Source organism: Pyxicephalus adspersus, chromosome 8 (assembly GCF_032062135.1).
Source record: "Pyxicephalus adspersus chromosome 8, UCB_Pads_2.0, whole genome shotgun sequence".
NCBI classification, from domain to species: Eukaryota; Metazoa; Chordata; class Amphibia; order Anura; family Pyxicephalidae; genus Pyxicephalus; species Pyxicephalus adspersus.
The window spans coordinates 68,433,167-68,451,162 of record NC_092865.1 but is presented as its reverse complement, the minus strand read 5'-3'; the positions used below and the strand labels follow the sequence as shown (position 1 = coordinate 68,451,162).

General features: G+C 37.4%; 1 protein-coding gene across 1 annotated transcript in view; it reads right to left on the bottom strand.

The window, feature by feature from the left end:
* PBRM1 (polybromo 1) overlaps window positions 1–17,996 on the bottom strand; it is a 56,010-nt gene that overhangs the window by 13,577 nt on the left and 24,437 nt on the right. The window contains exons 13-24 of the mRNA XM_072421237.1: window positions 16,261–16,361; window positions 12,587–12,863; window positions 12,206–12,311; window positions 10,718–11,360; window positions 8,779–8,990; window positions 6,255–6,287; window positions 4,575–4,760; window positions 4,023–4,180; window positions 3,492–3,758; window positions 2,929–3,074; window positions 1,983–2,140; window positions 1,218–1,401 (exon numbers count right to left, since the gene is read on the bottom strand). Of these exons, the coding sequence (XP_072277338.1) occupies window positions 1,218–1,401; window positions 1,983–2,140; window positions 2,929–3,074; window positions 3,492–3,758; window positions 4,023–4,180; window positions 4,575–4,760; window positions 6,255–6,287; window positions 8,779–8,990; window positions 10,718–11,360; window positions 12,206–12,311; window positions 12,587–12,863; window positions 16,261–16,361 (2,471 nt within the window). The remainder of the gene's footprint in view (window positions 1–1,217; window positions 1,402–1,982; window positions 2,141–2,928; window positions 3,075–3,491; window positions 3,759–4,022; window positions 4,181–4,574; window positions 4,761–6,254; window positions 6,288–8,778; window positions 8,991–10,717; window positions 11,361–12,205; window positions 12,312–12,586; window positions 12,864–16,260; window positions 16,362–17,996) is intronic.

Genomic DNA, 17,996 nt, shown 5'->3' with positions numbered 1-17,996 from the left:
TTCTCACAGGGATCACAATACCCCAGTGACAATGCCTTTACCCACTTTTCTCTCCAGAAGAAAATCTTTATTCAGGCACCATCCGGGGACACCATCTACATTCTGTAAACTCTCCAATCCTGTTGCTGTAGATTATGCCTATGCACTTTTTTCTATTTGTTACATCACTAGAATTCTACCTATTACTCAATGCAAAACTTCTATTCATTACATTGGAAAAACATTGTAAATATGGACTGATCTAGGCTTTTCCTAATTCCATACAGAGATATGGGATTGAGGTTAGGGACATTTCGGACTTGTGGTAGAGCGCAGCGTTCTATTACAGGTTTAATCATGCTCCAATTTAACTGAATTCATACAGCTGGGAACCATTTCTGCACGTGTTTGCTGTGGATCACAGCATGTTTCTATAATGTTGCTTCTGGCTGTGCTGTGCAACAACAAAGTTGTTGTCAAAGGGGCATCTGGAAGAAGCTAGGGGGTCTCTTTGTTAACTCTCTGGATAACCCAAAGTTCTAAAAAATAAGCCTTATTGGTGCACCTTATATGCATATTTGTAAAATATTTCATAAAAATCTGGTTATTTGTAAAATATTTTATAAAAATCTGGTATCAGTCTTCAGCTCGATGCCGGCATCATCATCTTTCTTTTTCCGGGTTCTTCTTTCTAGATTGGGAAAATAAATGGTTGATCTCGCCGTGCATGCTTGAGATCAGCAATTTTTTTTTTCATTGATGAAAGGGCTCCTTCTGCACATGCTCGAGATAAGGAGATGCGCAGAAGAAGCAGTCAAGAGCCTCCTGGGATGCGCTACCTAGGTATCCCGGGAGGCTTTGCACTTCCATTTTGTGTTGATCATCACAGTCAAAACAAAAAAAAATTTTTTTTACTTTTAAATAAAAAGGTTGTCCATCCTTTTATGTAAAGAAAAAATTCTGAGTTTAGGCCCACTATAATATGTTTGTTACTTTAAAGCTCAATTTACAGGTTATGGAGATCCCACCACACAAATCAAGAGGTCAGAATTTCTCTAGGCCTTTTCCAGGTTGGTAGCTCAAAGTATAAAAAAAAAAAAAAAATAAATGATCAGGCAACAAGTTATTTCCAGAAGTAACATCATCCACATTCTATCAGCACATCCTAAAAGAATATGTGCAGACACAAAAGTATATTAAACAGTATGTTACAATAGGAGAGTTTTAAATTATTTTACCTGAAATAATAAATTTCATCATCCACGACTTTTGCAGACAATGAAAATCTTTTCAGCCCTTTAAACCTCTTCATTTGCTTGTCACTCTCGTTATACCGACTTTCACAAAGTAATACATCATTCTCAGGGATTTCGGTTGGGCGACAAGACAGAAAATCTTTGAAAGATAACACTGCACACTTTCCTACAAGAGATATTATCAGTGGTGTAGAGATCAGCCAAACAGCCTTGATACAAAGTATGTGGTATATTAGCTTTACCAAAGGAAAAAGGTCAAAATAAATAATGCTGTAAAATTATAATTTAAAATGATTAATATAATAGTGTACTTCCCCTTACATTATGCCCCATTAACAAGCATTTTACTTGAATTATTAGCTGGCTCCAAAGCTATATCATCTTTGACATGTATTCACAGCTTCAAAAGAAAATAATATTTTGGCTATCTGTAATGGTAATTTTCTTCCCACTGACCACCCCACTAATATGACATGAGCTGTAAAAATAGTAATTATAGCCGGGGTTCCCTGAAGACCTGAAAGTTTTTTCAAGGATTCCCCCATGTTAGAAAGATCGAGAAATGCTGACACAGACCTTAGACTTACAGAGCAGCATAACAATACGCCTCCATATAGCTCGGTGGCTCCTCTTAATTCTAATATCCTGTCTGACCATATTCATTCATGTAGTTTTATTGTTAGGAAAAAAAAAAAAAAAGTATTCAATCAATTGTTCTTACACATAAAAAGAGAACATTGAACACACCTAAAATGCAGGCCATTGGGCAGGTTTCTTCCAAGTTACTTAAGAACACTTCTTTCTTGTAGAACATTTTAGTTGGCTCATGGATGGTCTCCTCGGGATGAATAAATATTGGTCCGAAGAAATAGGCTGCTCCGTCACGAAGCCACATTTTTTCAATTCTATTTAAAAAAAAAAACATCATGTAAGACACCTAAATTAATAACACAGCTTCTGAACCAGTAAAAAGGGCTTTCCAATTTCAACAAGAACCTAGGAAACCCCTCTGTGGCTTTGTGTCCCTGAATTATCAAAACACAGCCAGCATGTATTGGGAAGAGTTCCTGACATGCTAGGTTACAGTGTGGCCTCAGTGTTACTAGCTGAGCCAAAACCTTCCTTATGTGCCTCACTTGCTTCTTCACTTCACTGCAGCTCACAATGGGAGGGTTTCAGTAGCAGTGACAGTGCTGCCATTCCACAATATAGTTGACCAGGTGTTAAATGACAAGCTACAAACCTCGTGTGTATCAGCAGTAACAATGCCGATACCCACACCCCCTGTAACGTTTTTCCCACCTCACCATACACCTGATAGAAACAGCTTAAACGAGTGTGGCAACAAGGCTCTGATCTCAGGAGCAGTGCAGTACTGTTGCCAAACCATGACTTACTGCCAGAACCAACATGTATTTAGAGGACTTAGCAGGGAAGCCTCTGTAAATGCTGATTTGCTTAAAATGAAAGTGGTAGTAAAGTGGTGTTAAAGACATGGGGTCTCCCCATATTTTTTTTTTTAGGTAAAGTATTAAGGGAAAAAAATACAAGCACATTTTACTTATTATAAAATGGTTATCTACCCTTTTATATAAAGTAAATAATCTGGTGATAGGTCATAGTTGAAATATTTTCTCAAGAATCTAACAAAAACAAATTATTTTATTCATTATATCTCTAGAAGGGTTCTTACCTGCCCACTCTTGGTCTAACAAGACCGTGAGACTTGATAAATACACAGTCTCCAACTTTTAACCACATGTCATTGTACCGAAGCTGCTCATAGTAATGGCAACCAGGTTCCCCATTGGGCATTTCTACTGGAACATCTTCTTTGTCCTAAGAAAAATAAAAGAAAGGTTTTATTCACAGGAAAGTAAAACTATAGGTCACAGAGTTTAGTTATGCAATATTAAGGAAACAAACCAAAAATAAAACCTTCAAAGACATTGCCAAGAACTTTTTTTTTGCCATAAGCATGTAAGCGAGATTCTGCGTACTTTTCACTTTTTATCCTGGTGTTCAGATCCAAGAAAAATCCCCCAAAATTATGACAAAAGCAGTTAAAAACTTGACATTGGTGGGAACCAATATTTTAAAGATAACACAACTAAAAAGTGTAAGGTTATGTGCTGTATTTATTTTAAAATTAGTACAGCATGTGTTGTGCTACTATATAAAATTATTATTATTACCAATACAACCCAACTTCTATTTTCTACCCTCTGTGCAAACCATTGTGGTAAGAAAACAAACCTTTTCTAAGCATATAGTATTGTCCTCTTCCTTCATTTCATCTGTGCTGTCAGCTGCTGGCTCTTCCTCCTCTTTATTCTTTAGTGCAAACACAGAGGCCACTCGTACCACAGGCAAAGGAACATCTCGGGGCTTAAAGCGGACTGAACTGATGGGCATTGTCCAGAGCTTAATCTTTTTGAAGGATTTGGTTTTGGCAGAGTATCGGGACTCGCAGACATAGACATCCTCATCTCGGAAGTTTTCAGGACACAGTTTAAAATATTCCTGTATTAAAATAGGCAAGTAAATACAATGCAAAGTAAATACAATGCAAAATAGCAACAATTATCACTCCTGCATTTTTGTTCAGCATCAGTGACCCAGAATGAATTGAAACCAGAAGATCAAAAGAATAATCAGGCTATTAGCATTGTCATAGTCAGTAATGGCAGGCTGCAGCGTTCTCTAATTTTCAGTGCTCTTAGCATCATCAAGTTAGCATCATAGTACGTAAGCACAAACATAACGGGTAAACAAGATTTGACTTACCTTTACAAACATGACAACGCATTTGCCAATAATTTTATTTACAGGGGCTTTGTTATAGTAGTCACTCTTGAACACCTCCTTCTCCAAAAATTTCCGAGTGGCGAGATGGAATGTTTCCTTGGGTCGATAAAACCAGCAGCCATACAACCATTTTTCACCTGCAATTAAAATATCAAAGTTCCAATTACTACATAACCTATACAATATGAATTCAATGCAATTATTGCACACAAACCGCTCCCAAGAACAAGCCAAAAATATGCATTTCAACGGGTCTAATACAATTTCATTTAATGTCATTGCTGTGTAGGAAATATAATATGATGTAAGCTGAATGAAAAAACATAACATGCTATTGTTTTATTAGGCTTTAATAGGATTTTGTGTACCATCTCTCAGAATATTTGGGAACCCTCGGTATCCATACAACCACTTCCACATCTGATTCATTTTTAATTTGACACTAAATACACACACAGACACATATATATAAATATATATATGTCTGCTGGAAAATTGTAAGGTAATAAAATAACTAATAAAATAACTCACCAGCATTGTCCTCCCAAAGGCGCTCTATGCAAACAATATGTGGCTGAAGGTTGGGCTCAGCTGGCTCCACATACACATAGTCTCCCACATGATACATGCTATTCTTAAAACTGCAGTCTTGGCTATAAGTGCGGTATAACCCAGACTGGCCAGAAACTCCTCCGGGGTCCTCAGTCTTTTCAGCTTCTAATTTATTGAAAAGATACAAAAGAATCGAACAATTTACATGAAAGAAATTTCTTTTTTGTATTATTCTTAAAGTTCAGCCCTGCGGCAAAAGAAAACTCAGAATATTATAAGTAAAAAAAACCAAGCAAACCTATATATGCCTAACCACGTAGTACCCGAGTTTGCAGACTGCCCATTGTCTCGGGGCGATTTACACGGATCACCTGCTACTCACATGGTCTTATTGTCTAGATCTTTCTCTGGGCCCGTAAACAAAGTCTCCATAAACTACTAGTAGGTCCAGGACCTATCATCGCTGCCACCATCTTCAGGGCAGACTTCTGAGAAGACAGTGACCCTGTTTATTCATTGGACGATGTAAACCCTGGGTTACTATATCCCCAGCGGCTGGCTCTGTATGTGGCAACACATATGCTGTGTAGTTTGAAGCTTAATTGCAAAAGTATTTTGGGCGGGAAGGTCCTTCACTTAGGTTCAAGGAGTAAATGGAGACTTATATAGTTTTGTCTACCCCAGCAAATCAAACATAGGAATCGAATAAAGACAACTGGAGGGGTTTTTCGGCATAAGTGACAAAAAGAGTTATTTTACTATGTAATAATGACATATACAATGTACAATAGTGAGGAGATAAAATGGTGAAATAAAACAATTGTGCAATAGTACATTGACCACTAGGTGGCACTAGACAGTGTATCCTATTAGGTTATCATCAGTCCCGAATAACCTGATAATTGGATACACTCTGTCTAGTGCCACCTAGTGGTCAATGTGCTAATGCATTATTGCACCATTGTATTATTGCACCATTGTATCACATGATGAATGCCATTTATACAAAATAAAATACAAAAACCCCTTTAGTCTTTATTTGATTCCTATGGTAATTTAGAGCTTAAACAAAAAGCCATCAGGGAGTTAGTTTTAGTACTACCTCCTGGTGTTTTTTTTGTGTTTTTAGTTTATGCCCACTAAAAGAAAGGCTGTAAAGATATATAATATATCATTTTGAGACAACCACCATTTGGAAACAATATATATTCAGTGAATTCATTACAACTAACCCTAAATCTTACTGGCAGGTTGGGATTGCTGAACTAATAAAGTTTTCCTATTTGATAGAACTTATAGGTCTGAACAGGCAACATTATAACCACAGCAAATACACTGTCTTTAGGTTGTAACATAATTCGGATACCATTTCATTTACTTACATTTAGAAAAATATGAGTACTGCTTATTATTTTACTATAAAAATGTATTTTGGTTGGTAATAAAATTATATCTTACTTAGTATACAACCAAAACTGCTGACTGTCTATGAAGGGCAACTTTGTGGAATATTGCTTACCAAGACATTTAACTAAAAGGCAATAGTAAAGAAAATCTGACGGCTACATTTCTTGAAATTAAACTAAACCACTACACAATTGTTTTTAATATGGACCTCCTGCACATGTACAGCATTTTTGCAGATTATGGCAGACTTACCTTCCAAAAGGAACCCCTCTGGCTCTGTAATGTCTGGAAAAAGATTGACACTTAGGTGTTATGCATAACTGAAAACTGACTTATAAAAAAAAAAAAAAAAATGGCTGCCAGTGTCTCCAATACCCGGACACCCATTTAGGTTAGTACTTGAAGAATTAAAGGCAGGCAGGCATCTTTTCCCCATTACTGACCTACAATGCCTTGGAACAGGGGTCAGCAAACTTCGGCCTTTAGGCCAGATACATCCTAGCCAGTAGTTCGTTCCAGCCTAACCTCCGGAGGCGCGGGTTGCTGGCGGATCGGCCAGGGGGCGTTAGGAACTACCAGAGCTCCGGTGCCGCCCCCCTGCAGTTGCTTCCCTATTTACCGCAATACTTCCGCCATGGTAAATAGGGAAGGCTCCCTGAAGGTAAATCCCTCTCCTACGCAATGCATACGGAGGAGAGGGATTTCACTTCAGGGGGCGTTCCCTGTCGGCGTACCCAATAACTGGCCTAGTGCAGGGGTCAGCAACCTTTACTATCAAAAGAGCCATTTTGCCTCCTCTTCCACTAAAGAAAAATAGTCTGGAGCCGCAAAACATAACACAGTTTATAAACTTTTAAAAGTTTTAATATTTTTTTAATTTTACCTGTTACAACAAGTGTGCATGTGTAGGCCTACTTTGAAATAAATTAAACACTGAACTATGCCCCTAGTAGCCTCCAGCTTCTAACCTATCATCCTGTTACATTAGAAGCTGGAGGCTCCAGCAATGTGTAACAGGGTAGATTATTTGGAGGGGCAGAGTTCTTTATTTTCTGACGATGCCTTAGCGATTCAATTGTAGGTGGTGTTAGCCATAAGTGTCCCCCACTTGCACCTCTATTTTGGTCACCTGTACCGCCTCCCCCCCGTTCCAGAGAAATTGGGGTTCAGATGCTAGATGCTTCCAGCAATGTGTACCAGGGCAGATTTTTTTGATAGGCAGAGTTTTTATGAATTTTTAGGAGGTGTTAGCCACAGGTGTCCCGTAATTGCACCTCAAATTTTTTTCACCTGTACCCCCGTTTCCAGATAAATTGGGGTTTAGGTGCTAGAAGCCTCCAACAATGTGTAACAGGGTAGGGTTTTTTTGATGGGTGGGGTTTTTAGGAGGTGTTAGCCACAGGTGTCCCCCACTTGCACCTCTAATTTTGTTCACCTGTACCCCCTTCCTGTTCCAGAGAAATTGGGGTTCAGGTGCCTCCAGCAATGTGTAACGGTAGATTTTTTTGATGGGCAGAGTTCTTTATGTTCTGATGACAATTAAATTTTAGGGGGTGTTAGTCACAGGTGTCCCCCACTTGCACCTACATTTTTGGTTTTGTACATCTCCCCATTCCAGAGGAATTGGGGTTCAAAGCAGGGGGATGTCATTGTACACACCCATTTGTACACGCCCCGTGGTAGATTTATTTCACTGGTAGATTTTTTTCATTAGAACACCGGATAGGGAATACCCCTCCTCCGCAGTGTCTTGAAAGGAAGGGGATCCCCCATCAGAGATCTCCCCGCGGCAGCCGAAGGGAGCCACAACAAGGAGGCTGAAGAGCCGCATGCGGCTCCGGAGCCGCAGGTTGCAGACCCCTGGCCTAGTGGCCATAAAACTTTTCACCCTTACTTGCATTACGATCGTCCATTGTCCGTGGATCCGCCAGGACGGTCATTCAGACGATGGATGATGAGCCCTGTACACATGCTAGATTCTCATCTGATATCAGCCCTGAGCCGAATTTCGGACGAGAACCATTGCATGTGTGTACATAGCCTAATATATGGTTAAAAGTGGCACTAAACTGTGGCTAAGATTACAGTAATCCACAGTTATCAAGAATTGTAAACTATGGCGGTGTAAACTTTGTACAAATTGTTTTATCTGTAAATGTAATAAACGGTGTTACGTTTTAACCTATATTTAATTATATTGAGTTTGGAATGCCTTAAAAGGTTTTCATACCCCTTTTCCTATTTATATTTGTGTTGTGGACAATATGATTTTATATAAGAAGGAATCATAAAAAATCTCATATCATATAGTTGTGTCTGTTACATGTCTTATGGTCCAATTATGTGATTAAATTCATATGTTCCTCCTGTTAATCATATGAATTTACACAAAGTGAATTGTAAATATCTTTTTCTATATTCTGTTAATCAGTATATGTCTCCAAAAATCCCCTGAGGAACCCAAATGGCGAAACGCGTCAGAACAGAGACAACTATATAACTGTGAAACTATCTAAGTTGATCATTCAATATTAATACTTTATTTTGCATACTGTATCACTCCACCCATAAATGATTATGGGTGAACTATACAGTTGAGCTCTGTATAGCCTAGAATTCTACAATATGTTCACTCAAGTAAATAATTTGTGTTGCCATAAAAAGCAGTCTTTCCTCTTTCCTTTTGCTTTGAGTATTACTAACATTTTTGTTCAAGTGACACTTTATATGATGCCAGTAAATACCAAATTTTTAAATTAAACCCGTTCGGACTTACCCTTCTTTTCCTCTTCCCGTTTGACCTTGTCCTCCTCAAGTTCTTTTGGCAGCTTTTCTTTTTTCTCTTTTTCAACATCATTGTGGAGGTGTTTGGTGGTATAACTTAGGGCAGGTGACAGAAGGATTTCTCCGTTCTTGCAAAGCTCATCCCTGATCTTTATAAAGAACTGCTGGAGCTCTACCGAATCCTCATAAATTTCGGAGTCCGTTCTTATAGAAAACAAAAGCAATTAAGTATTAGGAAGCTATAAAAAAGTTATAGGAACCCTGGTCCTGATCTGCTCTCTGCCCCTCCTTTAGGGATGCTAAGAAACCACTAGTGACATACAAGGCAAAATAAGGCATTTCACCTGGGCTGTTTGTCAATGTCCTACAACTTTTATTACTATCAGGCATTTGCAAAAATTTTCCAGCTATTCCAGCCCTTGCAAATGCCCACTACCCCCACTCCCAAACATCTTAGTAACACAGATGTCACCTTGCTGACAAATACATATTACTCTCTATATGAATAAATGAGAAACAGAAAGTACGCCAATATAGCCCATACCTATTCTAACTTAAACACACTCACACATTTATGCTGGGGTGTTATCCTATTAACATGTCTCCTTGGTTTTAATACAACAGAAATAGCCAGCAAATTGTCTTATGAATCCCGTGTCTATCCAGATGCAGTGCTTATCAGAGGTTGGCAACTGTAATTGCTAAAACAACTAGTTTAGAAGTCTGGTTGCTATGGCTAACCACTTTTCTAAAAGTCTAATCTAATTTTGAGATATTATGGACATATTAAAAAATACTTTGTTTTAAACATTTTTATGAAAAGAAATTAAAATACATATTGTGTATTTTTTTTACTTTACAATATAATAAATGCCTGAATGAATATTACTTCCAGCAGGCTGAAACCACCAATTGCCTTGCAGTGCATTTTTGTCACCCCATTCAGCCACTTTAACTTCTATGCTTGCAAGATGGGGTTTATATAGCATTGTCACGTCGAGCTCCTTCCTTCAGCCCGGTGAGAGACAGATAGAGCTGTCCACATTACCTGGCAGGAAGAGTTAAAGAGGAACTAAACTAAAAAGTGCCTAAAAAAAAAAAAAAAACACACTTACCTTCAATCCTGCAGGGCAGTCCGATCCATCCGGGGGTGTCTTGCATAGGGTCCCACGTCGTCCAGGAGCCGGAGCTCAGGGTGCCGCCATGCTCACGTCTAGGTCGGTTGACATAGGATGGTAAAAAAAACTTGTCAATCTCACTGCGCATGTGTGAGATCGCTAAATTTTTCTCTTTGCGCGAAAAGGCTCCTTCTGGGCATGCGCAGAAGGAGCACCCAAGAGCCTCCCGTGATACGTAACGTGGATATCCCAGGAGGTTCTGCACTCCCATTCATTCTGGATCGCCCAGGCGATCGAGAATTAGGCGGGCGGTGCTGCACCATTTCTTTTGTTTTTTTTAAAAAAAGTGTTGCACTTAAAAAACAAACAAACAACAAAAGTTTTACATTATATAAAAGGCTTGTCAACCCTTTTACGTAAAGTGAAATTTCAGAGTTTAGGTATGCTTTAAGGAGCTAGGAGGGCTTTGTGTAGAGCCCTTATGCATTTTGAACAAAACAGATTAATTATTGGCATGGCTCCTGTATTTTATCACAGGAGCAAAGAAAAAGATACGTTGGGAAGGAACCCCCAAATTTTACACACCAGTGTTCTCCCCAGCCCCTTTTAGCAGGGCGCACCACCCAGGTGTTTTTGGGTTGTTACTAATGAGCTGGGTCACAATACTGGGGTTGCCACCGACCTACAATATCTTTCCATCCAGCTATTAAAAAATTCTGCTTTGAATACTGCACACATACACACACATAAAGGGACTAACATACTGTAAAAGATTTTAACAAATAAAGTATTCTGCTCAGTCAAGTTACCTACCGATTCATTCTTCGAGCTCTTTCCAGTACCTCAAACATATGCTCCTGGAACAAGTCAAGCCGGCGATACCGGTTGTTTTCTACATTTCTTCGGATTATTTCAAAAGTCAATGGGGCTCGCTTTGGAAATTTTGGGTCAACAGCAGGAATTTCAGCAAGAGAGTCACTATAACACCTTCCTTCATCATCCTGGTGACTCATCATAGAAACAAACAGGTTGTGAATAAGCTCTTGGATGAGCAATGTCACATTGGGCACATGAGAGTCCTCGTCTCCTTCAATGTCTCGTCTGGTTTCCAGCAATACTTTATGTAGGACCAACGCATCCTTGTAAATTAAAGACTCTGGTTCATTATAGGTGCATGCGTTATTAAACATGATCACAAAGTCCTCACACATGGCATCAATGTCCTGGTACTTGTTGGCCATTATGTGACTCCTGATCTTTTCCATATCGATGGGCTTTTTGATAGTTACATAGTAGTCCGGGAGCTCAGAGCGGGATGGAAGCCGCAAAAAGATGGCGCTAAGACGTCTGCCACGTTTATCGGTGTAGTTCTTTACAGCTTCATACACCTCATTGAGCTTTTGCTGCATAGGACTCAAATACTTGGCTTTCTTAGGAGAGATTCCACTTTTTCTACCTAAAAAGAAAGGAAGGATTTTTAAATCTTGTGTAATATTTAATAGTTTAGATTTGATTAGCTCAGCTACACACTACAGCTTTTTCAGAGAGATTTTAAGGATAACAGGAGTTGTGACAGTTCTACAGTTCTTTGCTTTGCTACTTCTATATGGTTTGCAGGGGATATAAGAGCATTTGGATGTGAAATATACAGTTTTACAACCCTTGGTGTGGTATATTTGCATTATTCTGATATTATACTGCCTTTACCTACAGCGTTTGGATAAAGTTGAATGGATACTAATGTGACTACTTTACGGTTCCTTTATATTTTGTATTTAATGTGTCTATTTTCTTTTTAGTTACCAAATAAAAAAAAATGACCACTGTTGACTAGGGTGTCCACTGTGTACCACATTCTGAAAAGTACTTTTCAGAATGTGACGCACCTGCAAAGCTGTGTGATCTAGTCAGACAATAAAATGGTCACACAACAAAAACCTGGTCAAATTTTAATCCGAGATTAGCCAAATGTAAAAGTTATCAGTAGATTTAAAAATCAATGAAAATCTTGATTTTTTCTCTAAAAGTCTACCTAGCCCATACCCCCTCTAGCCTAGTCATTGAAGCCAATAAATTACTGGACCAGAAGCGATTCTTGGTTCTGAGGAGTGGGGAGACTAAGCACAAGGAAAATAAAATGACTTGCACTGTATTTGTGCTATGCTTATCATTGGATTTATTACATCATTAGCTTCATTTGAATTGCCCAGGTTAGTATAAACTGCAGGTTTAATATATTCAATATTCAACATACAGAAAATAGGAAACAAGTGGATGAAACACTAGGCACTATGTACTTACTTAACTTGAGTTTTGGAGATGCCATATCTTCGTCATCTGGCACAGGGCCAAGTTCTTTCCTTTTTTCTTTAAGGATTTTATCCAGAATGTGTGCATCATTGTAAACCTGTGTAAAAATAAGTGGTACAATTACAATCTAAGGCAAGCAAAGCAAAAAACATTTATGACATCTATTTATTCCTAAACAAAATGTTGATACCTCACTGTGTAAATAAATATTCATAGGCTTTACTGACAGCGCCTGATCAGATTACACCTGTATAAGGCAATAGGGCGGTACATTCACATGCTAAAGCTTGGTACCTAACCCCAGTGTGGGTGCATTTCTGTATTTGTAAAAGGTAAAATTTCCACAGGACTTTGAGTAAAAAGCTGGACAACCTGTGAGCCTTCTTCATTATAGTGCCAGGCATTCCGGAACATCAGCTTCATGTCATCCATCATTGCCTCTTCTGTGGTGTATTTGTCTGTACGTATGTTTTGTTCAACTGTTTTTAAGTCCATTGGCTCCAAAATGATTTTATAGTAGTCAGGATAGTCCTTTTTGGATGGCTTGAACATGAAAAGATCACAGAGGCGACGTCCAGTACCGGGCTCTCGAGCCTCCAGCACTGCGCTGAACAGAATCTTCATACGTTGCTTCCTTATGTTTTTCTTGCTGTGAGTAAAAAAAAAAAAACACAAAAAAAAAAAACATAATTAAGAACAACATAGGTTAGAAATTATGAACAAAATCAGGGTTTTCAAGGAGATGCAACATTCAGCGGAAAGATTTTGTTTTATACCTCAATGTATGAGGTAATAAATATGTCATTAATAAACATATATAGAATAAAGGTGATGCAAATATTGAGTGCAACACAGGAGAATGTCTCAGCAGAAAACTGACAAAGTCGACAAATTGATCAAAAGCATTGGCCATTAAAAAGTGGTATGGAAAATGGAATGCACGCAAAAAAGAAAAAAAAAAAAAAGGTTTATATGTGGGCAACCACATTTAGCCCATCAAACAATGAAAGCATTTTGCTTTTTTTTGTTTTTGTTTTAGAGAATGCAATAAGTTTGCCGTTTTAAAGTGAATTTGTCACAAACATTAGCAATTTATACTGAAACTATAAGGGTTAGCACTGTTTTATTTATATATATATATATATATATATATATATATATATATATATAATATTTTACATGCAATTGAACTGCCCAGGTTTGTGACATGGTAACTGACTAATAAATATAACAAAGACTTTCAGATAGAAATACATCTGAACATTGAAGCCTAGTGGGTACAGTATTGTTCATTTATTGGCCCTCTAATACTAAAATACATTGGTTCAACATCAAGCAGCCCAATAATGTGAATTTCCTAAATTATTGTTTACATCCGAAATATGGCCCACTGGATTAGAATACAAGTTTCAAACATGCTTTGCTTTAAAATAATAACTAATTACATAATACATTCATTAGTTTCAAGATAAATAAATGGACTTGACAATGGTGACTTTTAAATTGAAATTACCAGGTTATGTATATGTTTCTATTTAATGCACCATGGCAGCATGCTAGATACAATATCAAAGTATTCATTTTAAGGTAATATGGGTTTTCCATCATTATAAGTCAAAACAGATTTTCCAATATTTTATTTCCAGGTTAGCTTCAAGTTGTTCAGCTCAAGACATTATGAAGAAAAAAATACAGCAGCTATCTTTGCTCACCAAACAATAGCAGACAATAGACAATAGCAGCATTTATATTTCTATCATCATTGGTTCACATAAAGCCGATGATAAATGGAATCTAAAGAGTGGTTGCAAAAGCATCACTACCAGATTAAGCTAAATTAACTATGCAAAAAATGCAACAGGAGCCAATCCGCATAAAGGTGAACGGTGATAGGATAATATTTTACATGCAATTGAACTGCCCAGGTTTGTGACATGGTAACTGACTAATAAATATAACAAAGACTTTCAGATAGAAATACATCTGAACACTGAAGCCTAGTGGATACAGTATTGTTCATTTATTGGCCCTCTAATACTAAAATACATTGGTTCAACATCAAGTAGCCCAATAATGTGAATTTCCTAAATTATTGTTTACATCCGAAATATGGCCCACTGGATTAGAATACAAGTTTCAAACATGCTTTGCTTTTAATAATATCTAATTACATAATACATTCATTAGTTTCAAGATAAATAAATGGACTTGACAATGGTGACACGTATGTATATGTGTCTATTTAATGCACCATGGCAGCATGCTAGATACAATATCAAAGTAATCATTTTAAGGTATTATGGGTTTTCCATCATTATAAGTCAAAACAGATTTTCCAATATTTTATTTCCAGGTTAGCCTCTAAGTTGTTTAGCTCAAGACATTATGAAGAAAAAAATACAGCAGCTATCTTTGCTCACCAAACGACAATAGCAACATTTATATTTCTATCATCATTGGTTCACATAAAGCCGATGATAAATGGAATCTAAAGAGTGGTTGCAAAAGCATCACTACCAGATTAAGCTAAATTAACTATGCAAAAAATGCAACAGGAGCCAATCCGCATAAAGGTGAACGGTGATAGGAGTATGAAATCAGCTATCCCTTCCAAATAAAGCAGATTCAAAAGCAGGACCTTTTTTTAAGAAATTATAATAAATGCAATGAATAAATCTTACCACAACTTTCCACTGCAGCTTTGTTAAAAATGTGTTGGATATCACAGCAGAACAGAAACAACACATCAGAAATAATAAACACTAAAACACTGCTAAGGTCATTAACAGCTAAAAAGGATGCTTACATGATACTAATCTAACTTTATTTCTGAAATCAACAAGTTGTTCTTACGTACGTTTTTACAATCCTTTAGCTAAAAATGATGACACAATTAGCAAGGAGACTGAAAGGTTTTGTCTTCAATTAAGTAGATTACTTTAAATAAATTAAATGTAAGCCAGTAGAGTAAAGGGTCGGTTATGGTTAGTATGTGGATCTAAGCTAGTATGTGTTTCCAAGCTATGGACATTGTTACTATTTGAATTTGAACCTAATTCAACCACTTTCTTTTGGGGTAGTCGTCATAGATGAGTGGACTCTGTCGATTGAGTTTGAACCTTAAACCCCAAGAATAATGTACTATGTGAGTTTCTCCTTCTGCCCAATCTATTAAAATAAAATGACCTATATCAGATTACTTGGTCACAATGTCCAGGCCCCATTCTGGTCTTGTGATTTTATTCAAAAACAGGCATTTCCTTTTCATTTTCATAGATTGTTAACACACTATTTCTCAGTATTCTAAACCTTTCAGTATAGATTATATATATAAAATTATTTATATTCTAGCTAGGCTTATACCTTATCTACAAAATTGGATAAAACTAGAATTTGCATGCTATTCAATTTTAGCTAAACTTGTCTTCTGAAACAATTTAAGCTAATGATTTACAAACTTGACGAATGTTCAACCTGAAGAATTTTGGTGTCCTACCTGTGTTAAGGTCACTGCAGGCATGTTCTCTGTGCGCACACAGAAAAAAATTAAAATCTTTTGTAAAAGGAATAGTTTTATTCTCCCCTCCAGCAGAGAACACTCTAATTATTCTATTCTAAAATTGCACATGGTAATAGTGTAGACGTAACGAATGGGTAATGCACACAGTTTAAACTTTAAAAAACTGCCCATATTATTAGGCACCTTTAAGGGATGCACTTCTTGCAAGCTGTAATAATTCAATGTGTTGTAGCACACTGTCTGTGTATTCTGCCTGCATTTTCCCCAATAGGTGATAAGTGGTCATTCTGAACACATAGCCGGTGCTAATAATGTTAGCAGGCAAAAACGTGCATCTGTGAAAACTAAAACACACTGAATTTTCATCAATCTATGACATAGTGAAGGTAGCCAATGGTGACATTTTGATCATCAACATTTGTATGAATGAGGATTCACAACCAGCATAACTGATCACAAACCCCGGCCTAGGATATGAACACAATGGAAGCCAGAGAGGTTGTAAATTCTAGGCATCAAAACATACCTCTTCCTTTTCGCGCTGCCAGTGTCAGACGTGGCTGAGGAAATCATGCTGTCTCCGTCCTCTATATCGATGTCTCTACGAGCCAGCTCTTTCTTTTTCGCCTGTAATAAAGAACAAATCTCCAGAGTCAGCCTCGCTCTGCCAAACGTTCCCAGAATACATGAATATTAAACAGCTGCATAGATCAGTTTCACTCGGAAAAAGCTACAACTGCTATCAGAGTATAAATATTAAAAGGCTCCGGAATCTGTGATACAGCAGCTTAGACACATATACATTTCATCATGCACAACATTTCTGCACATTTGTTTTTAAACATGGTATTGCGTGCATTCTGCTAAATCACTATTGCAGCAAACAGACATGGATAGCTGTGATCTTGGGCCAGGGTGCCTTTTGCAATAAATGCACCACTGAGAAATGAACATTTGAATAGAAAAGGTAACACTGATGCATAAAATATAATGTGCACGCATAATAAGTGTAATAAACTCTCAGTACAAATACTAGGTTACATAAAAGAGCCTAATTTCCTCATTTGTGAAGGGAGGTGAAGTGAACTTGAGTTAGACTTATAGTAATTTTTTATTAAAGTATTTGTGACAATACGAGCATGAGCAATTGTGAGCTTGCCCAAGAAAATGTGTGGTTCTGTATTCACTCTTCGAAGATGAACTGGAAACTGTTTTGAAGATATGGTAGGGGAAGGTCAGTTTTAGTCTTATTTCTGGGGTATTATTAAATAAATAAAATATTGGTGGTTTGGGTTTAGGTCCCAAAAGAGAGGTTTGTCCACTCAAGTTGTAAAAGAGGGTCAATAACCAAGGCGGAGGCTCTCTAAAGAAAGCCCATTTAGATGAAGTCTGGAAAGGTCTTTTATGTTGTTGTCTCCTGCCACCAAGCAGGTTTTTCAAATCTGACCCTTTAGAAGGTCACAGAAAGGTCTCCGGGAGACTGTGGCACAAACTACAACAAGACAATGTTCCACAATTACTTTTTAGGAGAAAGTCAAAAATCATAGAAAGCAGAGACTTCAGGAGTGCCTCTGAGCCCTGTTGATCAAAAGTTTCTACAAATTGCAAAGATCTTTTGTCAAAAGGCAGAGTTCTCCCCAGCTACTTTTAACTGGGCGCAGCACCCGGCACTTTTCAGCAATGACCTGGTTGTTTTTGGGTAGTTACTGATGAGTTGGGTCACCACGAGCCTACAATTTCTTCCCACCCAGCTTAAAAAAAGTTCTGGGTTGAGCACTGAAAATGCTTGGATTTTTTTCACAGTTCTGGTCCAGACAAAAGCTTAAAAAAACTCATGAACAATGCAACACAAGTATAAAGGGATAAAAGCAAATCCCTGTGGTCTTAAACATCGAAACAAATACACAAACCAAACATGTCACAGACTCTGATCAGCATCAAAGAATACCGAAGTAAAATGTTTTTTATGCAGACTTTAGTGAGGTGTTTACGTTCTTCAAATATTTCAAATGTTAAATTCTTATAAACAAAGTTTCAAAAACAAATTAAGTTTAACTTTTAGTATTGACAAGTCTAAATCTATAAAAACTGAATAAAGCTATCTAGGGCTGAATGCTCCAAATATAAAATCATTGTAGAAGTTGCAACTGCCAAACATCAACTTTAGCTGTTACCAAGAGAAACCGCTTTGACTTGATCTTTTTACTAACATGATTTTAGAGTTAACTTCATTTTATATAAATATTTTATATATAGCTAGAA